The sequence below is a fragment of the Ochotona curzoniae genome, unplaced genomic scaffold (genome assembly GCF_017591425.1).
Source record: "Ochotona curzoniae isolate NIBS_2020 unplaced genomic scaffold, NIBS_Ocur_1.0 contig_3368, whole genome shotgun sequence".
Lineage (NCBI taxonomy): Eukaryota > Metazoa > Chordata > Mammalia > Lagomorpha > Ochotonidae > Ochotona > Ochotona curzoniae.
The window spans coordinates 3,246,345-3,273,986 of record NW_024465837.1 but is presented as its reverse complement, the minus strand read 5'-3'; the positions used below and the strand labels follow the sequence as shown (position 1 = coordinate 3,273,986).

General features: G+C 40.2%; 1 protein-coding gene across 5 annotated transcripts in view; it reads right to left on the bottom strand.

Annotated features, from left to right (window-relative positions):
* DSE (dermatan sulfate epimerase) overlaps positions 1-27,642 on the bottom strand; it is a 67,035-nt gene that overhangs the window by 4,715 nt on the left and 34,678 nt on the right. For all 5 annotated transcript variants that reach the window (XM_040979979.1, XM_040979977.1, XM_040979978.1 and 2 more), the window contains 3 exons: positions 8,857-9,110; positions 3,121-3,360; positions 913-1,120 (listed from right to left, as the gene is read on the bottom strand). In XM_040979979.1, the coding sequence (XP_040835913.1) occupies positions 913-1,120; positions 3,121-3,360; positions 8,857-9,110 (702 nt within the window). The remainder of the gene's footprint in view (positions 1-912; positions 1,121-3,120; positions 3,361-8,856; positions 9,111-27,642) is intronic.

Sequence of the window (27,642 nt, the reverse complement as noted above, 5' to 3'; positions counted from 1 at the left end):
AAGGGAGACATAACAGTCATATCAACTAGGCCAGGAGGGGATATCAACAGCCTTGTCAGAGGATGAAGAGCAGGTAGAACAATTCTGGCCAAGCTTTGCAACATGTTGCTGGGTCAGGGGATGTACTAGGTGGACTTTGTCAACCTGTAGGCCTTGGAAAGATTTTCTCAGGCCTGAAACAACGAAACTGACAATGTCTCGGGGCATCATCAAAGGACTATCCCTATTGACAGCAAGGAGCAGCCCTCTCTCTTTCTTCTTCTGTGGGCAGAGAAGGAAAAAAAAAAAAACACTGACCTATGTGTCCCATTCACCATCCTCCATTCCTGACCTGCCCACCCTAATCAGTGGCCCACATGGGCATGCATCCTTCTCAACTATGTAAACAATATTAAAAAGGAAAAAAAAATATTTTAAGGTCCCAGCGTGGTAGCCTAGTGGCTAAAATCCTTGCCTTGCATGCACCAGGATCTCATATGGGTGCCAGTTCTAATCCGACATCTCTGCTTCTCATCCAGCTCCCTGCTTGTTGCCTGGGAAAGCAGTCCAGGATTGCCCAAAGCCTTGGGACCCTGTACCCAGGAGAGCTGGAACAGGTCCTGAGCTCCTGGATTCAAATCAGCTTAGCTCTGGTCGTTGCGGCCGCTTTGGGAGAAAATCAGCGGACAGAGGATCTTCCTCTCTGTCTTTTCTCCTCTCTGTATAACTGACTTTCCAAAAAAAATAAATACATCTTTAAAAAATGTTTTTAAAAGTTTCAAAGACTATGGTACAAATAGACTTGAGGTGGTATGTACTTAAGTGGGAAGGAGAAGGGGTTTGAGAAGTGATTTACGTTAGTTTATCTTTTTAAATGAAAAAAACCAGGGCACAGTTAACAGTATTCCTGGAAGCTGGCCCAACACGTCTTACCAGAGAAATTCCGTGTGTAGCGTGCACCAGCGCTGGCCTTTGGATGGGGTGCCAGGCCCTTCCACCACGCGATTCTTTCTGATTTGATCAGCCAGCCAGTTGCCACTGCCATTACGCATGACAAATTTATCCAGGAACACTAATTGGCTTTCTGGACCATAAAACCAATTGTAATTTGAGTCTGCAATAGCCACTGTCCTTTGAAACCCTGGGGAAGGAAGATGGAAAGGATTAAGGTAAGTTTAAAATTGCATAGTCCTATCAAGGTCTAAACAATGCTTTCCTTTTATAGATAAGAAATTTCAAATTATTTATTTATTTAAGAGGGAAAGAGATGCAACACGCAGGGTAGCCCTCCTCTATCCTCTGGTTCACTTCCTCAAAGCCTGAAATAGCGAGAGCCAGGCCAGGCCAAAGCCAAGAGCCAGGAGCTCAACAGAGTTCCCCCACGTGGGTGGCAGGGGCCTGCACTACGCAGCAACAGGGAGTTAGAATCTATACAAGAGCCAGGACTCAAACATAGGCACTTCAACACGGACATCCCAAACTGCAGCTTGACCCTAAACGATCCTCAAAGCTAGCTGCAAATGAGAATCAGCTAAATGTTTGGGGGAAGAAAACAAAACATGATGTCTTCCTTCTATTCCAAATCAACTATGTTTGTTATGTGTAAAGCTGTAATGGTTATATGGCACTTGCTATTGGTAACAGTACTGCTATGTCTATTAATTGTATACATCTCACCCACCTTCCTCATTTCTCAGTATGTATGATATACACAAGCATATTTATTTTCAGGCATGGTATAAGCTTCTGTGTACAGTGAGTTCCTAAACTTGGAATGAGCACTAGCTCTCTCATATCTCAACCTGAATTCTAGGCCAAGATAAAAATATTAGCTGTTGCATTTTGTGTTCCAACAAAGTTGAAGTTAGACTTTACATAAAGTTCAGGGCAAAAACTGAAAAGGGAAAATTTAAGGGAAAATTGGAAGAAATCTTAATTTCCAGGGAAAGTTTTGATATTATGTGCTGGGGGAAGTTAAAAGAAAAAAATTGCAAGTATCATAATATCAGGGCATCATTATTAGAAACGTAGGTAAGACTGGATATGCTCCGGTTGTTTTTGAAAAAGAAGGGCACAAAACTTTCGGCTGAATTAGAATAGCCATTACTAGTATACCAACAGACAGGGGATAAACACGGAGATGTAGCTGAGATTGACATAGGCTAAACACAGAATCTCTTCTCAAATGTCACCATAACCATATATGCATAAGCTAATGTTTTTGCTCCCCTATAGCTTAGTAAATTCTCTTCAAAGTAAATTTTACTTATTTTAAAATGTGCTACTACACAAATCACATTTCAAATCTGTGAGTTCTCTCAATGTAGAAGGATTGAATTTATCTTTGAATTTCTTACCTGGCTGTGGATAATAAAGGCTTTCTGGATTTCTAAACACAAACATGCTGGGAACAATACAGTGGTGTGGTATGCTAAGTTGCCACTTGAGACAGCAGCAGCCCATCTCAAAGGGCTCTCTGTTGTGCTTCTGTGAGAGCTTCCCGCTGACGTGCCTGTACTTGGGGCTCTATAACCCATGTAGAAGAGGCAGTGCAGCTCCTGGGTGCTGACTTTGGCTTGGCTCAGTCCCAGCTTTTGTAGCACCTGGGGAATTAACCAGAAGACTAAAGACCTCTGTCTGTCTCTCCACCTTTCAATAAGTAAATGAATACATAAAATACTTAAATTAAAAAGAATTCCTTAATCAATACTATAAATATCACAGGATTGACTTCTTTTCCTACTCTAGCTTATTTCTTTTCTTTAAAGAAAAAAAAGATTTTATTTTTTATTTTATTGGGAATTCAGAGAGGAGGAGAGACAGAACTGAAGGTCTTCTGTTTGCTGATTCACTCCCCAAATGGCTGCAATGGGCAGAGCTGAGCTGATCCAAAGGCAGGAGCCTCCTCTGGGTCTCCCATGTGCTTGCAGGGTCCCAACGCTTTTCCAGGTCACAAGCAGTGAGCTGGATGGGAAGTGAGGCCGCTGGGATTAGAACTGGTTCCTATATGGGATCCCAGCACATGCAAAGCAAGGACTTCAGCCACTAGGCTACCATGCCTGGCCCTCTAGCTAACTTCATAATCAGAAGACAGACATTACAATAGTTGAATATTTTCCCACTGCTCACTTTTCGCTATACCTGGTAAGATGGTTCTATACATAAAAGCAAAGTGTTGCTTAAGCCATGGATGGCCAAAGTGGTTGATATCAAAGTGCCTCTGAACAAGAAACATATATTGAAAGAGTGATCTAGTGGTGTAGCTGCCATATGCAACTCCTTCATAGAGAGAGCCGTCTGTCACCTCTCGCAGTAAAACCAGAGATTTTTCCATGATGGTCAGAACTTGTTTGGTCCATAAGTAGGCTTCTTGAAGATACCCTGAAGGATGAAAACATGTAAAAGCAATGACTAAAAAAGGCCAGAACAAGGCATAGGCAAAAATACAACGAGTAAAACTCTCTGAACAGTTGCATTACAAATTGTATTTTGCAAAACTCACCTATCAATATTATAAATAACATCTTGTTAAATAGGTGTTTGATATGCCTATGATATAAAATTAAGAAGTTCCTGAACATAGGTCATTTATTGATTAAATGTAAATTAAACCTGTATTTGTTATTTTTCAATATTTAATAAACTAAAGCTACAATCATTTATAAGATCACAAGCTGCAGATTATTATTAGTCTGCAAGAAAATATTTTCTTTTCTTTTAGATGATATTAACATAGTTGATCAGAGTGGGATGGATCAAGACCCCTTAACCTCCCTCCCCACAAAACAGGAAGGAAAAGTAGTAAATTTGAAAACAAAGAAAATATTTTCGTACTCGGATCCTATTTTTCCAAAACTACAGTGCTTGAAAAACCTTTTTTTGACTTTATAATGTTGCAAAATTTTACATCATTACTTCACAGGTTTCACAAATAAGACACAAGTAGTATAAATGCTAAATGGACACTCTTCAGCTGCATGATCATTAGAAGACAACCGGTCATTCTCTATGTGCTTTGCTTTCCACGCAATCTGGAAAGGCAGCATAGCAGACTCAGAAACCTTCCAAATGGGAACCTCATGGTGATGAAACTCAATTAAGAGTCCTGAATCTGTCAAAAGTATTTACATTATTTTGTCCACATAGTTGTTCAGCCTAGCAAATGTTTCAACTTCCCTACTCAAAATTAAAAGTCTAAAGTGTTTTACAAAATCTTTTTGACTTACTAAATTTCTAGAATTCCTTTGTTTAGGTAACAATAACAACCTTTCATATTTCTATTAAAATAATTTACACAGCACTGAACAGAATCCTACTTAATCCCTTCAATAACTCAATTACGCATTCTTACCCCCAAATTACAGAAAAGCTTGATTGTTCCAGACTCTGCCAAATGACTAAAATGAACAGAAATTTGATCTCTAGGTCTTTAGGTTCAAGGTTTGGGTTTTCTATTTGTCCCTTTTTAAAATAAACAATCGAGTATAAAAATAAATCACTAACTCCTAATGTGGATGGAGCCTTACTGCTTCACTGTCATCCATGTGTTTATCCTCATTGCTGCTTAGTGCAGCACTGCCTAGTAAATGTGCTTGGAGCCGGGTACCCAGAGACCCAAGGAGCAACAGCTCGGGATCTGTGCTTAGTCACAGGCTAAGTACTGGCTCCCATCTCATGGGGCAGCACCGTTCTCGGGCATGGCTGGGCAAAAGTGATGTTTAAACTGTTCCCCGGCTATTTCTGCCACTCCGTTGCATACCTGACACACTGGATGATTTTGTTCACATTTTGTATCATTCAAGTTTAAAATTCTAGTCATCTTCATCTTTTCTCTGTCGGTGTTCTCCACTTCCATCAAGACACCAACGTGATAAATGCCCCAAATCAGGCCAATGCTCCCTGTATATATACCTGCTTTTCCTTATTTGTTCTCTCTTTCTCAGGAGATCATGAGCAATGTCTGCAAAAATGCTCTGCAAACTGCAGGCCTCTGTCAATATGCAGCGATGTTTACCAAAATACTTTGTGCATTGCAAACCTTTATCCATGTGAAGCTTGATATTTTGCTAACTGAAGTTATGACCTCTTATCTAAATTATTATCCATTGTTTAAAGTTCCATGAACCTTCCCAAACTCATGTAAACAACACTCTTCTCTTGAATTTCAGTGTAACATACTCATTTGATATTCAATCATAAATCACTTCAAGACACCTTTCATGTCAATCTCTGACTCCATTACAGATTAATCATTCCTAATGCAAAAGCTCTGGTGTACAAAAATATTCCAGATTCTGGAACATTGCAGAGTTTTGGATTTTAGATTAGGCTTGCTTCACCAGTGAAATTTAAACAAACACCTTAAAACCTGTAAAACTGAAAACTGAAATATATCTAATTTCAGGCATTCAGATAAGGGAAACAACTTGTATAGCTACTGTGTAATGATTTAAACTCTTTCCAACTAATTTTAAACGCTGTCCATGTGATCTTAGTGGTTCCTGAACATCAAGTGTGGAGTTGGAGAGAAGAGGGAAAAACACAAATTCTCCTACTTTTAAAATTTTTGTGTCTAATGAAAGTTATCACGGAAGCCCAAGTTACATTGCTCAGCATGCACAAGGATAGCATGACAAAAATGAAATTACTGAAGTAATTCAGGCAAAGCTATCTCCTGAAGTTCAAGTGAGGTTAATGAGACAGCCACAATCTAAGACTATTAACTAAGATGTGTGGGATTATAGATTTCGGTCTCTTTCTTTCCAATATTCTTATCAATGTGCTTATTTTTTATATAGAGGCTGCAGAAAGGTATATATTAGGGCCAACAAAACTTCCATTAAGAATTAAATGTGCAGGGCCCGGCACGGTGGCGCAAGTGGTTAAAGGTCCTCGCCTTGCACGCCCGGGATCCCATATGGGCGCCGGTTCTAATCCTGGCAGCCCCGCTTCCCTTCCAGCTCCCTGCCTGTGGCCCAGGAAAGCAGTCGAGGACGGCCCAAAGCTTTGGGACCCTACACCTGTGTGGGAGACCCAGAAGAGGCTCCTGGCTTCGGATCGGCATAGTATCGGCCGTTGCGCTCACTTGGGAAGTGAGTCATCACATGGAAGATCTTCCTCTCTGTCTCTCCTCTCTGTATATCCGCCTTTCCAATGAAAAAATAATAAAAATAAATCTTAAAAAAAAAAAGAATTAAATGTGCAGAAAACGTGCATTAAAAAAGAATCATATATTCTGATCAAATCCAAATCAGTATTTTTGGTGCTTGTTTATTATGTAGGACATAATAATTCCAACAATGAATAAAGAAACAAACTCTATTCTAGTCCTTAAAGAACTATAAAAATAAAACAAATTCTAAACTAAAATCTTTTGTCCCAGCTTGAGATTTGGCTCACTTATGATATCTTTTCTTGAACATTGGGTTTATAAAGGTTAATAATGAGCTAATAATGGGTTCCCATTTTATTTCCATTTTTACTCTGCACTTAATTCTAAAATGTTTTAAAAATATGTATTTTTATTTGAAATAAAGAGTTACAGAAAGAATGAGAGACAGAGATCTTCGATTCGCTTCTTCATTCCCTCAAATGGCGACAACAGTGAGAACTGGGCCGATCTGAGCTTTTTCCAGGTCTCCCAAGTGGATACAGGAGCCCAAGAATTTGAGCCGTCTTCTGTTGCTTTCTTAGGCCATTAGCAAGAGATGGATTGGAAGTGGAGCAGCCAGAAGCTTAGCCTACTACACCTGGCCATGTCTTGGAGAACAGAGTATGAGGGGAATCATGATGAAAATTCACTCTCCACATTAATCTTTCCTTAAATTATTATAAATTCAATTTCTATTCTGAGGCAGTAAAAAAAGAAAAAGATACTGAACTTTGAAGCTGGCCATATTTTTTGTAAAGGGTGTCCACAAAGTACACAGAAATTGCACACCATGAAAAAAATTGTGCAAAGATTTCCATTTGTTTTTATCAAAATTATCTTTCAATTCTATTTTCCATAAACTTTTTGCATTACCAACAGCTGATGTCTAAACTAAAATATGGAAAAGGACTAGCATATGTCCTATGATGAATTGAAGTGTTTCTCCTCCTCTAAGACTCAATTAAAAGTAATGAGGAGGGGAAAGCTGCTGCTGAGACATAGCTGGTGAAGTCATTCTCCATGGTGCTGGCATCCCATATAGGTGCCGGTTCGAGACTCAGCTGATCCATTTCCAACCCAGCTCCCTGTGAACAAGCCAGGGAGAGCAGTGGAAGACGGCCTGAGTCCTTTCATATCTGCATCCATGTGAGAGACCAAGAAGCTTCTGACTCCTGACTTCAGACCAGCCCAGCTCTGGCCATTAAGGCCATATAGGGATGAATCTGTGGATAGAAGACGTGTGTGTGTGTGTGTGTGTGTGTGTGTGTGTGTGTGTGTGTGTATAACTGCTTTTCAAATAGCTGGGCCCAGTATGATAGCCTAATGGCTAAACCCTTGCCTTGTCCACCAGGATCCCATGTAGGTGTCAGTTTGTACCCCAGCTGCTCCACTTCCCACTGAACTCCCTGCCTGTGGCCTGGGAAAGCTGTAGAGGATAGCCCAAAGCCTTGGGACCCTGCATCCAGGTGGAAGACCCAGAAGAAGCTATTGGATCTTAGCTTCAGATCAGCTCAGCTCTGGCCGTTGTGACCACTTGGTAAGTGAATCAGTGGACTGAAGATCTTTCTCTGTCTCTCCTTCACTCTTTAAATCTGACTTTACAATAAAAAAATGAAATAAACCCTTCAAAAAATAAGTTGATGGCATAAACGATAAAATTTGCATAAACGATGATGCTGGACAGTCTACATACCGCTGTTTTACGTTAGTTTTCATGAGGAATGCAATCAAGAGCTAAACTCCTTTAGATTTACATAACAGTCTAATATTTCACTATGATCTTAGAGTTTTGTTCAATACATCTTACTAAGTTACTTACAGATTTCCACATGCATTGTAATTAAGTCAGGAGTGCAAGAAGAAAAAAAATGCAACACTGGTAATTATGCAATATGTTAAAGAAAAGTAGCTATATATTCTACACTTTCATTTCAGTTTTGGTATAAATGATCCAAATTGCTTAAGTCTTTAAGAAAAAAAAAGGACTTCTAATATGATTCATATCTGTGTGCTAAGAATATTCACTTTAAGAAGCAAACTACCGAGCCTGGCGCATAGTGTCATGGTTAAGGTCCTCGCCTTGAACGCGCCGGGATCCCATATGGCGCCAGTTCTAATCCCGGTAGCTCCAGTTCCCATCCAGCTCCCTCTTGGTGGCCTGGGTGGCCTGGGAAAGCAGTCAAGTACAGCCCGGAGCACTGGGACCCTGCACCCATGTGAGAGACCTGGAAAGAAGTTCCTGGCTCCTGGCTTCAGATCAGCGCATTGCCGGCTGTTGCAGCCACTTAGAGAGTGAATCATCAGATGGAGGATCTTCCTCTCTGTCTCTCCTCCTCTCTGTACATCTACCTTTCCAATAATAATAAATAAATCTTAAGAAAAAAGCAGCAAACTACCTGTTTAGCTTTTAAAAACTCAGTTTGTTTCAGTTTGGCTCAATTCATTTTCAGAATTCTCTGGGAAAATAAGTATTCGTCATTGACTCCACGCTAAGAGGATATGGCCTACGACAAAGGCTGTAATCTGCAGGCTAAAAGAACTAGTAGAAACGAGGTAGATGTTCCTAAACTAACAAAGAGAAGCCGTAGATATTGCCTCATTCACGGGCTGTCCGAAGGTCCAGATATAAACATGAACCTAAGAACAGTTGTCAAAATGCTTCATTTACAGCATGGTGACTCTGACACAAGCCAGCTCAGGCAGCTCCCTGCTGTACTCACACGCACCTTGATTCATGAGAACTAAGCTTCCTGTGAGCAAAGCCATGCAGTTGGTGGGCTGATGGTTATGCAGGTACTGAAATCCCCACCCTCTTCTGTAGGACGTTTCATACATATATCCCGAAGCATTGGCAATCACTTCAAGAAACTTCTCCTTTTGTGTCTTGCTTAGATAGCTGTACAAGAAGTCATAAGCGGTGGCAAAACCAACCAGTGAGTGAGCAAGGGGGACTTCATCCCAAGGGGCGTCTTTCACCAACCTGCAAAGAAGAAGAAACCATGTAAGTGAGTGTGCCAAGGCCCGTAGCTTTCGTCACCTTTCTTAAGTCTCTATTTCTCAGAACACAATGGAAGTTTAATGATGCAGAACTCACTTCCCTCCACATTAGACATAAAGTATGTCTTGGGCACAGCATTAACACTTTCATTTTTCAGGTTTTTGGCAGTACCAGAAGTTTTGCTTTTGAAAATTGATTCATTTTTGAGTTTTATTTATTTACTTGTCAGGCAGAGTTACGGGAAGATGGAGATCTTCCATCTCCTGGTTCATTCCCCAGACATCCACCTGGCAGAAGCCAGGAGCCCAGAACTCCAATTTAGGTCTTGCATTTGGGCCTCTGCAAAAAGCTGGGTATGATTCTGGAGCAGCAGGACTTCAAGCAAGGCTGACATGGGATCTCAACATCTCAAATTGCAGTTTAATGTGCAGTGCCACAACACCACCTGCGCTCTTCATTGTTGACAAAAAGTGGCAGAACAAACTCAAAAGAGATCGAAAACACTGTACCTGTAATGGCAGAACAGGAATTATCTAGAAATATCAATCGACAAGCGCTCATTCATCCACTCTACAGGAGAGCCTCAATCCATTACGGCTTACTAGTAGAGCTTATTTCCTACAGCTGATCAGTACAGGAAAGAACTATATAGCCAACAAAGCAGAGAGTGCTAAAAGGCTGATGTAAATGAGTGGGAGTTGATTTTAACTCCAGATAAGATTCTTCAGCTATTTTAAAAGCATGTAACCTACCTTAAACAGGAAATAGGATCTTTCATAATCACAAATCTAAGGAACTATCTAGAAAACCCATCTTAGCTGTTCAGGATATCTTTGAGTAATCTCTCAGACAAGGAAACAAATGAAGATTGTGACAAACCTGTGGGAGGTGGAAGAAACCCCTCAGATATGAATTAAGCTAAAGCTTAATATTTCTATGCCGTTAATCCCTTCCAACAACCCTAGTGAAGACAGCCTTTCCGGAAAGGTTGTAAAATCCATAGGACATCATACATATGGATATAAGAATATCTATCATTTTGAAACAATCTATATCTAAAAAGACTTATATACATTTTATTAAAACATTGAATAATATTTAATAGCAGAAACAGTAGTTATCGGTTATAAGTTGATGAGCGTAAATTCTAAGATGTCTATACAAACTGTAATATGACAGGAAAATCCTGTGATAGCTATCTGCAATAACGTTACCAAGTTATTCCAATTCTCTTACAGCTGGTTATCTCCATTCATACGTTAGATTTCAGTTAGTAACAATTATCATGCAGTATTTTCCGCAAGCCCACAAACCTCAGGGTAAGAATATCTTAAAATGCTCTGAAGACTTATCTCTTCTAGAATGTGTATTATTAAAAAAGTGGTCCTGATGAGGCATTCCCTGGTTACACTGTCAGATTTACACACACACACACACACACACACACACACACACACACAATTTTATTCCCTTCCTTGTTTTTCTGTACCTTTAATAAATACATGTAAATATGTATATGTGCACACATGAGTATGTGTGTGCCCCTCACTGGAATTTAAGTCTAACACGGATAGTTTTCCTGTCCTAGTAATTATTGGATTTCCAATCCTAGCAAACCATGTGGAACATAGTAGACTCCCCAAAATTGGAAAGAGAAGACCTAGAGGGACAAACGTATAAATCAAGGCCTTGTGCAATAGCTTGATTGGCTAATCCTCCCCCTTCAAGCACTGGGATCCCATATGGGCACTGGTTCATGTCCCAACTGCTCCACTTCTGATCCAGCTCCTTGCTTGTGACCTGGGAAAGCTGTGGAGGACGGCCGAAAGCCTTGGGACCCTGCATTCCTGTGGCAGACTAGAAGAAGCTCCTAGCTCCTGGCTTCAGATCAGCTCAGCCCTGGCCTTTGTGGCTGCTTGGGGAATGAACCAGCAGATGGAAGATTTTTCTCTCTGCCTCTCCTTTCTGTAAATCTGCCTTTCCAGCAAAATAAATAAGTCTTAAAAAACAAAAAACAAAAAAGATTTGTTAATTCTTATTGGAAAGGCAGATTTACAGAGAGAAGAGACAGAGAGAAAAGAGATCTATCCACTGTTTTTACACCTCAAGTGACCGCAATGGCCAGAGCTGACTCCATCTGAAGCCAGGAGCTTCCTCCGGGTCTCCCATGTGGGTGCAGGGTCGTAAGGCCTTGCACCGTCCTCCACCACTTTCCCAGGTCACAAGCAGGGAGGTGGAAGAGACGTGGAAGCAGCTGGGACAGGAACTGGGGTGCATGTGGGATCCAGATGTGTACAAGGTAAGGAGGTTAGCCACTAGGCTACTGTGCTGGGCCCAAAATAAATAAATCTTAAAACAACAAAAACTATAAATCAAGCCACAATGTTCAGAAAGATTGCATGATCATCACGAAATGAGGAATTTGGAGATGCTCCTTTGTTTTTAGTAAAAACATCAGTGTCTGGCTAGCTATATAGGTATTAGTGTTTAGCTGGATGCTAAAAAAGACTATGTTCCTTAACTATTGGTTTACAAACCCGCCTTGCTCTAGGCGGCCACTGTACCAATAAGCACACTATATGCTACAAACAATGAGGATATGAATAATTTAACTATCTCTAAGTGGGTAAAAAAGACACTCATAATGTACGCCAAGGAGTTGGGAACACACTGCTTACTGGGGCATGGTCACCGGTGAGCAACAGACGTCAAGTCACTACTTTAACAGGCAGTGCTATCCTGACACGTAATGAAGCATCTACTAAGGATACCTGGTCCTAAAGCAACTAACATCAAGGGACTGCCAGCACACCCTGGCCAACCTGACTCACCAATGCGCTTATGTATAAAAACAGAATATTTGATGTTTAGGATGGATGAAATATTATAATGCAAATTTGTGAAAAAAAATTTCCAAGCCCTCAAAATATCTTTTGCTTATTTCAAGCGGTTTTCGGTTTGACAGAACACTACCTTACCAATAAAAAAAAAAGTTCATGCTCCCTTCAGGTTCATCCCTATATCTTTATGAAAGCTGACCATAAAGAGCAGCAGGATTTCTGAACAGTTATCTAAAGTGCTTACAAATAGAGTCTGACTCAGACGTAGATACAAGTACAGTAAAGGAAAGGATCATATATTGCAGCCATGAAAACCAAAGGGAATTATCTCGAGCTCCTGATCAGCAGGGTAATCCCACCTTACTGAATGCGATCCTGACCAGTGGTTACCTAGCTCTTTCTAACAGCAGGTAGAGCAGGAGTAGTGTATGCTCACAAAAAATACATATATTAGCAGATGAGTTTTGTTTTGACATAAAACGTACCTAGATATACACAGGTCCAGCCTTTTGAAGATGAGCCAAAACTTGTTCTTCAAATATGTGTTCATGGATGAAGTTTCCAGCAAAGAACACAGAATACATCATCACAATTTCCAGCTTTAGTTTCATTCCAATATAAGAAGAAATCACAGACACAGAATCCCTCCATATTTCTGCAAGTTCTTCTCTAATCTTTAATAAATCTCGCCATACTATATCATTATAGTAGGTTTTATACAGTAAGTAATTTCACAGCATTTAATTTGGTTTTAGAAACACTTTCTTCTTTTCAAACTCACTTCACCTATTTACATAACATCATTAAAACTGAGTAATTACGGGTATTACTGCAAATGGCCTCCATTGGTTTGAGAACAAATATGTATATAGCATGACTGATACTTGCTAAAAACACAATCCTCCTGCTGGGAGCAGAATTCAGTGTACACAGTAGAGGGTAGCCCAACACACTTAAAGTTCAGTGTCCTATGAATAGTCACCAATTACCAAAGAAAGAGCAGGTCAGTGAAGAGGAGTTGAATTTTTTTACAGTATCCCTTCTATGTAAGAGATACTTTCTACCCTCATGGCAGCTGTTCTCAAAGTAAAGTTCATGGACCCTTGGAGGGGTCTTAGACTCTTTTGGGGGAATCCATGGGTAAGAAAAATTATTTAATACTCACTTAAGTAGATTATGTGTTAATATTTGCACTAATGGTGCAAAGGTACTAGTAGGTAAAAAATGCTGGTGCTTTAAAAGAATCCAGGCTAGGGCACTAGACTGCTACAGGGATTCTGGATGATTTTTGCATTGCCATCCAGATTTTAAAAAAAAAAATGTTTCAGTTAAGTATTTTTTTGACAAAGTCATAAAAAAAAAAGATTAGGTTTATCAAACATCAACCACCAACTGTTTCGATGCATATCTTTTAAAAATTTTGTTTGGTTAAAGGGGAGGTACATAAGAAGTGCAAAATATGTGAGTGTTCCAAAGAAAAGCAATCGGTTATGAGTTAAGAGCAGATCTAGGTGCTTTTGTGTAGGTGTAAACATAATTTTTACATGACAATGATCAACTGACTGCTAATTAGAGTTATTTGGATTTGAGTATTGAAGAAGAGGCTTTCCCAAAATAAACAAGGAAACCTGCCAATTCAAGAAAAGCTGGAAGATTTTCTTGCCAATAACAAACTTGCAGCTTTCAAGTGGGAGCAGGAATTCTGGGAAAGCTGTGTCCACTACTGTAAACTTAAGGGCTTCTGATGGTACTGGCACCATAGCATAGTGGCTAAATCCTTCCCTTGCACCATGTGGGTGCAAGGATCCCATATAGTTGGTGGCCTGGCTGCTTCACTTCCCATCCAGCTCCCTGCTTGTGGCCCAGGAAAGCAGTCAAGGACTGCCCAAAGCCTTGGGACCCTGCACCCACATGGGAGACCCAGAAGAGGCTCCTGTCTCTTGGCTTCAGATCAGCTCAACTCTGGTTGTTGCGGCCACTTGGGGAATAAATCAGCAACCAGAAGATCTTTTTGTCTGTTCTCTCTGTAAATCTGACTTTCCAATAAAACCAAATAAATCTTTAGAGGAAAAAAAAAAGATTTCTGATGAAATGAGAACATCAATAAGCATGATTTTAATATTGTACAATCAAATACGTTAATATTGTACAACTACATAAGTTAACATTGAGAAGAAGGCAATAAATCTGTGAACGAATATGTAAAGCTACCGAGACCTGCTATTACAAAATCACGGAGCGATAAAAGAGCTACTCTAAGTGCAAAATGTACAAATGATTTTATGTGAAAGAACTTGAAGAGCTCATTAGCATGGTTTCAGATTCCATCCTGCAACTAACTTTTATGGAGCCATCAGTAAATTTTTAGTACAGAATCAAGGGAAACTATCCATTATTATATTAAACATTATTAATATACTCCTTTGTCAATCATGTATCTGTGTGAAGCTGTAACTTCTTGAGATATTCAACCCAAAATGACACATGGCAACTCACTGAATGCTGAGGCAGATACTGGAGATTAGTAAAACCATAAAACATCTCCCTTCTAGGTACTTTTTGTTTCTTAAATGTTTCCTAAAAATATATTGTCTTAATGTGAAATGAGCTGATTATTTTGAAATATTATAAACATGAATTACTATTTTAAAACTTCAGTTTTAATTTTTAATGATAAATTTGGAAAGGTACAGGCAAAACACAGCTCCTTAATGTTCTCATTAATTTTTAAGAGTATAAAAAGGGTTCTGAATCCAAAATGTGTGAAAATTGTGAATTAAAATGCTTCAAATGGTGAAATTTATGTGAAATAGAAGGGATGAACACATAAACAAGCTACTGATTTCTGGATTGGAGGGCTGTATGCTGGTGGGAGGTCACAGGACTTACCAGGATTGGTACAATTCCCATAAATTGACCTGTAACTTCATATGTATGGTATTACTTTAAAACTTCACAGCTTGCATGATTAAATAGCCAGTAAAAATAGGTCTAATAATAATGCTATTTGGTTTTAATTATTTTACGTCTAAGTAAAAATGATTAAACAATTCCATTTTTTAAATGTTTCAAGTTTTTTAAAAATTTTTCTCTTAAGATTTATTTATTTTTTATTGCAAAGTCAGATACAGAGGGGAGCAGAGACAGAGAGGAAGATCTTCCACCCATTGATTCACTCCCCAAGCGGCCACAACAGCTGGAGCTGAGCCAATCTGAAGCCAGGAGTCAGAAGTTTCTTCCAGGTCTGCCACGTGGGTGAAGGGTCCCCATGCTCTGAGAACGTGCTCGACTGCTTTCCCAGGCCACAGACAGGGAGCAGGGTGGGAGGTGGGGCTGCTGGGATTAGAACCGGTGCTGATATAGGATCCTGGCATGTACAAGGGAAGGACTTTTGCCACTAGGCTATCACACTAGACCCAAAATGTCTCGAATGGTTTTAATAGAGACAGCTGACAGAAAATAACAACATGTAAAAAGAAGGTTTGGTGTCAAGGTATACTGAATAGCACTGCTGAAATTTTTAGACAGTTGTCAGCTCAGGTTGCTAGAACAAAGCACTATAGACCAGTCTGCTAAAGCAACATGAAATATCTTCTCACAGTCTGGGAGCCGGATGTCCGAGGGCCGTAGCAAAGCTAGATTGTCTTAAGAGCGCTCTGCCTGGCTTGTAGAACCATCATGTGTGTGCTTGCCAGGCCTCTCTTAGATGCCTGGGGAAGGGGAAGAGAGGGGATTGAGAGGAACCATGTGAACAGGCAGAGAGTGAACCAATGTGAACTGTTAATACATACATCATAAATACCAGAAAATAGTGAATAATCATTTATAGTATTATAAAGGGGATAATGAGTTATCAGTAATTTCTAGCACTTTTCATACTTTAACAAATTTATTCCAGGGGTCATGCTGTGACTCAGTAGGTTACGTTGCAGGCTGTAACAATGGCATCCAATATGAGAACTAGTTTGAGTCCCGGCTACTTGACTTCTGACCCAGCTCCTTACCAGTGCATTCAGGAAAGCATTGGGAGAGTGCCTCAGGGCTTGATTCTCTGACCCAATGAACCTAAGATCTGAATAAGCAAATCTTTAAAAATAAAGCAACAGAAGTCAGTATTTTATTCCAGACTTTTTCATGTGTAGCAATGTTTTAAAGTTCATGGTATAATCTACCATACAGGCGAATATACTTATGTTTAAGAGCATGTTAAAATGAGGGCCTGTGGCTGATGTAAGAGATGGGTGAGATGGAGGAGGGGGAGTTAGCCTAGCAGCTACAAAACCCAACTCACATATCAGAACACCTGGTTTAAGGACCCAGCTTCTGACCCCAGCTTCCACATGAATCAGACTCAGGTAGGTAGCAATGATGGCTCAAGTAATTGGGATTCTCTCACCCCAATGGGAAACCCAGAATGCAGTGGAAACCTAGGTCCCAGCTCCCATCTTCAGCTTGGTCTAGCTCCAGCCATGGTGAGTATCTGGGGATTGAATCAATTGATTAGAGGTGTGTGTGTGTGTGTGTGTGTGTGTGTGTGTGTGTGTGTGTGTGTGTGTGTAGGTATCTACATGCCTTGCTTGGTCTGTCTGCCTTCCAGATAAAAAAAACAAGGAACCTCTTGGTGAAAACATTTAATTAAAGCAGCAGAACTCAGTTAAAATAATTCATCATCTTTTCCTCATTTTTAGAATCATACAATAGTTTTATGAATCTATCAAACATTTACGTGCTAAATTCAGAAAGCACAAGATACCTATTTTAAACGAATTTAGGCAGTGGATAATAATGGAATGACACATTTAAGGGAAAATGAATTCAGCTTAAATTCAGAACAAAGGTAAACTCTTTAGAAACTCAACAGAATGGGGTTGTACCAATTTCATGGGCAACTCCACTGCACCTGTGTCCACTATACATATGGCACAGTGTGTGCTCGATCGCACCACCAAAATAGGCCAAAACAGGGTCAATTCTATTTTTTAATTTTAAACATAAATTAGCCCATTCATTCTGAAAGTCTCTTGAAGACAGTAAACCAACAGAAACTCATTCAACTTTCAGTCAAATGCCCTTGTGTGTTTGGAACTAACTTCCCATAAGTTGGGAGTCATGTATTAACACTCTTAAAAGCATTACTAATAACGAAGTCATGATTCACCTTTTCCCCCTCCCTGTTTTAAATGTCAAAATTAACCATAATGTCAATAACATGCTACATTTATAAGTAATTCCTACAAAACTTAGCCAAAAAGACATAGATTTCTAACGTGTGTGGGCTTGCCTAAGAGGGACATTGGGCCTCGAGACAGAGTTTTTCCAAGAGCAAAGTAGGCCTGGAATAAGGAGACATTTGCTCTGCAAAGCTTGGTGCATGTGGTCAAAATTTCAAGGTCATTGGTAACCAAACTCTGCTTGGTGTGCTTAGAATATGAGATATTCTGAGTTTGATTGGGTGGCTAAGAGCTGGCACTGGTGTTGTCAAACAACTATTGTCAAGAGGAAAGGGAGAAGTTATACTGTGCATGTAAATTCAGCACAAACTATGTGCCAAACCCTTCACATACTTCATTTCATATCTTTGCTCCACACATCAGTATCAGAGTCTCATTTTACAAACTGGGGAAACAGCACACAGATTGCAAGGAGGTTGCTCAGAATCACAGGGTAAGTTAAATGGTGAAGCCAAGAACAGAATACAGGACTATTTGAATTTAGAATTCTTTTTATTGCTTCCTGGTGAGTGGAAACATTGTGGTTTCAAAGAAAGTCACCAAATTTGCTAAACAACCCAATCAGAACAAAGGGCATAGGGGACCTACCGAGAGATAAACAGGAAAGCATCTATGCTGGAATAAAGCACAACTGCTAAATCCAGTCATTTTCATGACAAGAAGACAGAAAAAAGTCAGGAGATGTGAGTGAAAGGGCAGGGAGTGTAACAAGAGGTACCCTGGCTGCGTTCACACAGTGGCTTAGGCCTCACCAATGGCATATGTCACACCAACCACACCGAATTCCCAAAAAAAAGAGTCCTCACGGACCTCCGACGAACCTGCTCCAGTTGGTGCAGGGGGTGGGGGCTCGGGCCTGCATATTCAGACCCACCTGCCCCTTCAGCTGGTACCAGAGATTCTTTCCTCAGCCACCCAGCCAGGCTCCTCTGTGCTTCCCAAACAAGCCTCAATCTTAGCTTTAAAAAGACATGAACTAGGCCCGGCGTGGTGGCCTAGTGGCTAAAGTCCTCGTCTTTGAATGTGCCAGGATTCCATATGGACACCGGTTCTAATCCCAGAAGCCCTGCTTCCCATCCAGATCCCTGCTTGTGGCCTGGAAAAGCCAGAGGACAGCCCAAAACTCGGGACCCTGCACCCACGTGGGAGACCCAGAAGAGGATCTGGGCTCCTGGCTTTGGATTGGCACAGCTCTGGCCATTGTGGCTGCTTGGGGAATGAATCATTGGAGGGAAGATCTTCCTCTCTGTCTCTCCTCCTATCTGCAAATCTGCCTTTCCAATAAAAATAACTCAATCTTAAGAAAAAAAAAAAGGCATGAATTTCCCGCCATTAACAAAGCTTGCAACAACTCAAGACCACATCCTTAAGTTGACTCAGAAAGTGCCAGCCTAAAACCTCAAGGCTGCCAGCAAAACAAAAAACAAAACGGTGCTGTTTATTCTATACAACACTTGAGGACAGAGTGTCTGTCTCTCAGTCTGTGGGAAGACAGACTCCTTCCCCTGCTAATTACAAGCTAGCAGGCACAGGCTGCCTAACCACATATATGTTGTCTAAACTGTAGAAATTTTCACTTTCCTATCTCAACTAAACCCTGCTTGCCCCACTCCACGTTCCTTCATTCTTTTTTAAAAATGTTCACTTCACCTCTGTGCAAGCTGAAGTTTCAACCCATGTATGCAGCATTCTTTACTGAGATTGTTATCAATACATAAAATATATCCTTACCAGCACCAGCTTTGTTCCCTTCAGCATTTGCCAGGGCTAGAGTGCACAAAAATGATCAATGAGCTTTCTTTTTCCAGTATCCATGTTGAGAACAAAACTGTTTCCCTGTTTGGGAACAACTGATGAAAACTTGGATTGACTAATAAAACAATTTCAGGGGAAAACATTGTTATTCTCAATTGTAAAAGGTCATGACATTCCACAGACTACCCATGCTCATTAAATCACTGGATTTAACAGAATAGAATGCTAACAATTTCACTTTAGAGCAATAAATGAAATATCCAAAATATAAACTTCTGAAACAAAAGTTTAAGACAGCTATGCTCCCACTCACACAGAATATTAAGAAGCAGAAAATGAAAACAATCGACTGTACTTAAATGGAGGGTATTCTACATACCTTATGAATAAAATTATTTCAATGTCAAATAAATCAGGTGAATGTGAATAAAATGTAGAACAAAAAATCTGATACATAGGAAAAGGCATTGCCACATCATTATTCCAATGTTTAATTCACTGACACAAAGTCCTAGTGTCCAAATATCTAAGTTTGCTACCCAAGGATAATGTATTTAAATGGGTTCCAACAGCATTTATAATTCTAACCCCTTCTGGTTTTTTAATATTTGCTCTTTTAGTCTTAATCCGTTTAAATCTGGGACTAGCATCCAACTTGAAAAAGCAAAAGGGTGAAACAAAGCAAGTAAAATTATTGAAACTTATAACAAGACCTTCTGTTTTAGTAGAATGGAAGAGCTCAAAGGGCTCCAGGTAAAAACAGGCACATTGTTCACACAAGCATAATCAAATGACTTCTGCCTACTTAAGGAAGTGATTTAATATTTTATGTTTGACATGCTTTAAATGTGTGAAGTATGTTTTTGGTGTCAACACTTCAGTCAATGATTAAGCAATCACCTAAAAATCATATGAGAAACAAAGCCTAGAAACTATCAGTTTGAGTGGAAAAAAAAATATTAAACACATAGGAATACCCAGAATGAAGAGGGCTAATTAGACCTGCATAGGAAAAAAAAAAGCTATATATGTTACCTCTGACACTGGCTAATCTCTTAATTATATCAAGTATTGATCTTTTAAAAAACAACGCAAATTTTACAACATACAACATCAAAAATGCACCACTCATTTTGATCATCACATGACACAGGATGGGTAAGAAGTCTATGATCAAGAGCAAAGATGTGAACATTCTTTTTTTTTTTAAAGATTTATTTTATTTTTATTGGAAAGGTGGATATACAGAGAGGAGAGACAGAGAGGAAGATCTTCCGTCTGAGTGCAACAGGCTATGCCGGTCCGAAGCCAGGAGACTCTTCCCATGCGGGTGCAGGGTCCCAAAGTCTTGGGCCGTCCTCGACTGCTTTCCTGGGCCACAGGCAGGGAGCTGGATAGGAAGCGGGGCCGCTGGGATTAGAACCGGCGCCCATATGGGATCCCGGGCGTGCAAGGCGAGGACCTTAACCACTGCGCCACTGGCCACCGCGCCGGGACCAAGATGTGAACATTCTGACACTAGAAGTTCTAGCAACAACTCCATCCTGCTACCTTCCCTGGCAATTTTGCAGATGTGATTAACGATCTTAGAATGGGTAATCATTGCAGATTACTCAGGTGGGCCCAATGAAATAACATGGGTCCTTAAAATCAAAGAACTGTGATTACAGAGGAATCATCCAAGAGATGCATCACTGCTGGCTATGAAGATGTAAAAGAGGCAGAGAGAGAAGAAATGTGATCCACAGAGGCTGGAAAAAGGCCAGAAAAACATGAAGTAGGCTGCCTATGATGTGGGCACCCCACCCTGCAGTGCTTGTTCAAGCCTGGGATGCTCTGCTTCGGATCCAGCTCCCCAACAATGTACCTGTGAAGAAAGCAGATAAGGGCCCAGCATGCACCCCAAATGGGAAATCCAGATAGGGCTCCTGGATTCAACCTGGCACAGCCCTGATGACTGCAACCATTTTGGGAATGAACCACTGTATAAAAAATGTCTCATTCTTTCTCACTCATTCTCTCCCTTTAAAATAAATAAATATTTTAATGGGATTTTGTTCTAAAGCCTCCAGACATGAATATAACCCTGCTAACACCTCAATTTCAGTTCAGGAAGATCAGCTTAACTGTTACAGAACTATCATATAAATCTGTGTTGTGTTACATAGTAAATTTGGTAAACAGTTACTGTGACAACAGGAAAGGAACATAAAACTTACTCTCATGAATGAAGGTCAAAGATTGTCAGAGACTTAAGACAATCCCAAATAAGACAAGATGATTAATGCAGCTTGAGAGAAATGATATCATGCAAGTAGAAGAAAACTTCAAGACAAACAAAAAAAAAAAAAGACCTTCAAGTGAAAGGAAAGGCAAAATATCAGGAAGGTAGGCTCAGTCAAAGGGTTGAGAGAAAGTTAAAGAAATCTTCGGAAAACAAAAAATGAGACAATGAAACAAACAGAAGGAAGACAAGAATACTGGACCTATGGGACCAGTACTGTGGCATAGAGAATAAAGCCACCACCTGCGGTGCCCCCATTCCATATTGATACCAGTTAGAGTTCCAGCAGCCTAACTACTCATCCAACTCCCTGCCCATGTGCCTGGAAAAGCAGGGAGGGATGGCCCAAGTTCGTGGGTTCCTACGATTACATGTGAAACCCAGGAGAAGCTCCTGGCTCCCGGTTTCAGACCAGCAAAACTCCAGCCTTTGCAGTCATTTGGGGAGTGAAGCAGTAGATGAAAAGCCTCTCTCTCATGTTCCTGCAATTCTCTCTTTTAAGTAAATAAATGAATCCTTCAAAACAAAACAAAACAAAACAGACTATTAAACTAAGAGTTTAAACAAGAAAAGAACCAAAAACAAAGAAAAAGAAATCAATACGCTAAGAAAATTTCAGTCCTCAGAAACAGAAGAACAGTAAACTTTCTTTAGGACTCGGAAGAGGAGCTTTCTCTGGTCCTTACTTAGTTCCAAATTTGGATCCCTAGCCTCTTCTGCAATCACCATCAGGGTCATGCCGGAGCCCCCATCACCCCCCCAAAAAAATAGATCAGATAGACAGAGACCAATATGGAAAGCTTAGAACCAGACAGGAAATGGTCAGCTTGGACTCACATATACCTTACTAGGTAGGACACAAAGAATAGTTACTCCTCACTGGGGTATTGAAGATTTCTCTGCTCACCCCTCCTAAAACTGTTCTGTGCCTCAATTGTTAACATATGCCTTGTTAGAGTTATAAGCCGGTTTGGACTAGCCTAAAATCTGCCAAGTTCAGCAAAATTATGCTTCAAAACTATAAACTGCTAAATATAAAAATGAAAATAGACACGAGACAGCTGAATAGTACCCTATAACCATTTTAAGGTATATAGCAGCCAGTCATGTATAAACTAAAATTGAAATGTCAATGAAGTAGTCACAGGATGTGGTTAAGAACTTGCATTTTCTAACATATTGGTCACTCAATACCATGTCAATTAACTCCATAATGTTGTTAATTGTTGTTGATGTTCTGTTGTGGCTTTTCATTGAAGGGGATGATATTCTGCCAGCTCCACTTTCAGACCAGAGATGGTCTCCCCAAGAAACTGTTAAATTTATCTGGATAATAAGATGCTGGACCCTATGCATGTTACAAGCTTGCAATGAAGGAATCATGACTGGATATGAACTGTTCTACTGCAACAATGTGGAGGAATGCATCATGGGGGAAGAGATTGGGGAGGGGTTGGGGGAATCCCAGAGCCTATGAAACTAGGTCATAAAATAAAATTTAAAAATAAAAAGAATTAAAAAGCATTCAGCTGCCATAATTAAGGAATCCATTATGCATAATACTGGAATAACAACAGCCCCATCTCAAACCAAGACACTTCATTCTGTAATTTCATTACATTCGTAACATAGAAAACATGCCTCAACATGGAAGAAAAAGTTTTTTTTCACTGAGAGCAACAGTAGTCAGAGAGGGATCAGACATTCCAATAGCAACACCAGAAGCTAGAACACCATGGAACAATGCCACCCAACCTCAGAGAAACAATTTCCAGACAGGAATTCCATTCCCAACTAAGCTACCATTTAAACAAGAGGGCAGAATAAACATGCATAGTCATCAAAGTTCCCAAAATTTATCTCTCATGAACCCTCTCTCTGGAAACCAATGAATTCCTCCAGCAAGATTAGCATGTGCATTAACAGGAGACAACAGGGCTCAGGGAATCCAACGCAAGAGAGGAGACAGCAAACGAAGGGCAGCAGTGGGAGCACACGAGCCACCAGAGCACAGCGAGTCAAACGGCTGTGGCGGTCACCTCCGAAGAACGGACCTGAAAAAGATTTATATCACTGAGTGACAGCATAACTGACAGTCAGTGATACATATATAGAAGATCAAAACAAATAAACAAAAACTCATTAATCTTAGAGAAAACAGAAAGTTGAACTTAAAAAGTCAAAGAAAAGCACTTGAAAATGTTCATGAAAATGGAATGAAAAAATGTTCATTTGAGTATCAAAAACACTTCTAAATCTATGCCTAGCTCCGCCATTATATGCTTTTCCCATGAACTTTTTAAACATCTAGAAGAGGATCTTTTAAAAAAATTTCACCAGAACTAGTATCTCTTGATTCCATTTCCCATGAAACTCTTCAAGTAACCTCCTACGATGATTCAACTGTAAACAGCTTCTGCCTTGTTAAATTGTATAAAAATGTAATACTCATCATAACAAAATTACAACATATTTATTTTAAAAATCTATGTTATGACTAAAATTACAACACATCTACACAAAAAAAAAAACACATACAGCTGTGAGCCAATGAGTGTCCAGGTGTTCTTGCCTCAGCAGAAGCTGAGAGAGCAAGCAAGGGATACTCTGTCCCTTGGAGTACCCAGCAGAAACCAAACCTGGGGACACCATGATTTCAGGCATCCAGCCCTCAGAACTGTGAGCAAATACATCTCTATGTTTAAGTCATCTGGTCCCAGAGAGTCTGTTACAATAACCAATGCATCACACAGAGACCCTGAAGAACTGGGTCTCTGAACCCTTTCTTCAGCTCTTGAATATTATTACTTTCCTGTTTAAAGAATAATTCCCTCACATCCAGACAACCCAGCATGCAAAAAAATGGGCCAAGAATTGTCCAATGTAGACAGCTTTAAAATTTGAGAGACACTTCCACAATGAAAAACTATGGTCACAGCGCAAAATCTTGGGGCTTTTCTGGTAAGAAAATATCAAAACTTAAGGGAAGCAGGCCTGAAAGTGCAAGTCTACAAGGCATGATATTTACCATTGTCTTAGGGAATCTCTTCAGCAATGTTAATAGTTACTCAACATCCCCACTTTTTATACTTTTTATACTTTTATACTATGTAAAGGTTTTGCAGCAGTGGTGTATACTAGCATACCCATATAATGTAGAGGCCTGCATAAAACAGGGAATGAGCTGTGGTTGATTTTATTCTGGGCACCAATAAGAGATAATGTGCTGCAGACTTTATTCCACTCAGCCTTGGAAACCTGAATTATAATCATTAATCACAGACTTGCCCTACTTCTTAATGAAAAAAATGCTTCCCAATATATTTTGGGAACAAGTATTCTCCATTCTACAATTATACAATAAAGAGGCCACCCCACCAGAAATGTGTGTTAGAAGAGAGTGATATTAAGGGATCCTCCAAGGAAGAATTGTGCATTTATCAGAATATCAAACAAAGTTTTCAAACTATAACTAGATTATGAAATGTGTACAATGGGTTGTGACCAGCATACTTATAACAGGATAGAATGGAATGGAATGAAATACAGTTGAGTGTAATGCATGCCTTAACTATATGGGCTGTTTCATTACATTTGAATTTAAATGTTTCTACATATGTATCCATGGGTTTTAAATCAACAGATTCGATCAAGTATGGATGGAAAATATTAGGAAAAAACTCATATCTATATTGAACATAGATATTTTTCTTGTCATTATTTCCTAAAAATACATTATAAAAACTATCTTCATAGCATCTGCATCATATCAGGTACTGTAATTAGTCTAGAAAGGATTAATCCAGTAAGAAAGAATTTGTGTAGGTTCTATGCAAATATGAGGCCATTTTATTTAAGTTTTTAAGATTTATTTTTATTTCTATATGAAAGGCAGAGTTTCAGAGAGAAGAAGAGACAGAGAGAGAGAAAGGTCTGCCATCCACTGGTTTACTCTCCAAATGGCCACAATCACCCGAGATGAGCTGATCTGAAGCCAGAAGCCAGGAGCTTCCTCTGGGTCTTCCACACAATTGCAGAGCCCCAAGGCTTTGGACCATCCTCCACTGCTTCCCCCAGACCATAAGGAGAGAGCGAGTCTAGAAGCAGAGTAGCCAGAACATGAACCAGCACCCATAGAGGATGCTGGCACCACAGGCAGAGGCTCAGCCTCTTATGCCACTATGCAGGCCCCTAGGCTATTTTTTGTAAGGGTTTTGAGAAACCACAGAATTTGGTATCCAAGAAGAAGAGATATGCCTTGGAACCAACTTTCTTGGGATACCAAGAGACTATACAAGTATCTGTCAAGTAAAAGTTCTGTGTACATCAGATTATGGTGAAAACAACATCTCTGGGTACAGATCACAGTCAGCAAAGGCTTGAATGCACCCTCTTATAGGGTGAAGGTGACAGCAAACAAGCTCCCTATCAGATGCATCCTACAGGCAGGACTGGCAGCCTGGGTCCTGGGCATGCTGACGTGGAAATTCCTGGGTCCCAGGCACTTTCATCCTACACAGGATCTGGAACTATTTTTAAGAAAGCCACTGTGAGATTATCAGTAGCAGCCCAGGAAAGCAAAGAAATTCAGAATGCCAAAAGCAGAGAGTAAAAGGTGCTGTCTGATGGAAGCAGATGTGAAGCCTCTCAATGAACCCAGACAATCCAGGAAAGAAAAAAATTATCCCCGTACAGAAAAACAGCTAGAAAAATATCCCTCACCCCACAGGACAACTTTGTCTTTGAAGTCACTGATATTCAAAGGAGACAACCAAACGGTGCCAGTGACGGCACCCTGTACCAATAATATTTATTTTACTGCACACCCTGAGGAGACAATTTCCAAGAGTATGTTTTAAAGACTAATTTGGCAAAAGATTGAGCAAAAGTTACTTGTGAGCTTTTCCTTGTGAATCCTAAAAAATGTTGTAGGATGTATTATCTTACTGTGTAAATTAAATTTAGATTATGAGTCACGCTTGTGAACAGTCTTTAATATGCTCTTGGCATTCAATAACTTCACAGGTTATAGATCCTGTGTTGTCTGTCATAGTAAACACAGAAGTGGGGAGCAGGCAGGTGGCACAGCTGTTAGAGGTTACCACTTGGGATGCTTGCACTCTTCATCAGAGTACCTGGTCCAAATCCAAACTCCATTTACAACTCAGCTTCCTGCTACTGCACATACTGGAAGGTAGCAGATCATTTAAGTACTTAAACTAAAGTACCTAAGTACCCTGCTATACAAGTTGTTGATCTAAACGGCATACTGAGATCCTGCCTCCAGACTGGCTTAGCCCTAGCTGTTGTGGGCGTCTGTGGAGAAAAGCAGAAGATAAAAAATCTCTGTGTTTCTGTATTTCAAATAAAATTTTCACAAATAGGAATTTCAGGGTCCAGCACGGTAGGCTAGCAGCTAAAATCCTCACATTGTAGCGCCAGGATCCCATATGGGAGCTGGTTCATATCCCAGCATCCCTCCCTGCTTCCCATCCAGCTCCCTGCCTGTGGCCTGGGCAAGCAGCTGAGGATGGCTCAGAGCCTAGGGACCCTGCACCTGAGAGGGAGACCTGAAAGAGGCTCCTGGCTCCAGATAGGCTCAGCTCCAGCTGTTGCGACCACTTGGGAAATGAATCAACAGATGGAAGATCTTCTCTGTCTCTCCTCCTCTCTGTATATCTAACTTTCCAATAAAAAGTAAAATAAATCTTAAAAAAAAAAAGAATTTTAAAAAACCCAGAAAATAAAAGTTGACCGCAAATGCTGAATGTAAACACCACAACTCTCTCTTCTCTGTCCAAGTAACACTTGGTAATACAAAACCAGTGAGCAGAGTCATACTGGACTCAGTTACTCTTCAATATCTTTCCCATGTCAACAGGTTCTCCAATGAAGGTAAAGTAATCAACTTTATATGGGTTTTTAAAAATCACGGCCAAGGATTTAGGATGGGAAGATGCTGCAGTTCTATAAGATTTTAGACATGTGTAGATCTATTTATTCCAACCTCTTCCTTTCTCTAGGTTTCCTTGTAACAGTGAAATCACTGTAAGTGAATCAGCAGCATCGATGAAAACTTGCTCACTGCTGAACGGCTGCCAGCCCAAGCCATTCTCCGTCTTCCAGAATCTCCTTTTCCTTCTCGGCAGCAGAAAGCAGTGGCGCGATTCACTGAGGCAGCTGCTCTGCTCCTGGAGCGCTGCCTGCGCCATGTGTCGCTTTGGCTGCTGCTCCGGAAATTGATCCTAGGACATGCACATGCAGCAATGCTCTATTAGCACCTTGATTTTCATGCTCCCAGCTGTTACCCATGCGCTCATGGTGGCAGGACTACTTTAACTCAATATAACCCTCTTCAAATTTTCTTCGTATGTTTTTCTTTTTAAGGGTTTATTTATTTATGT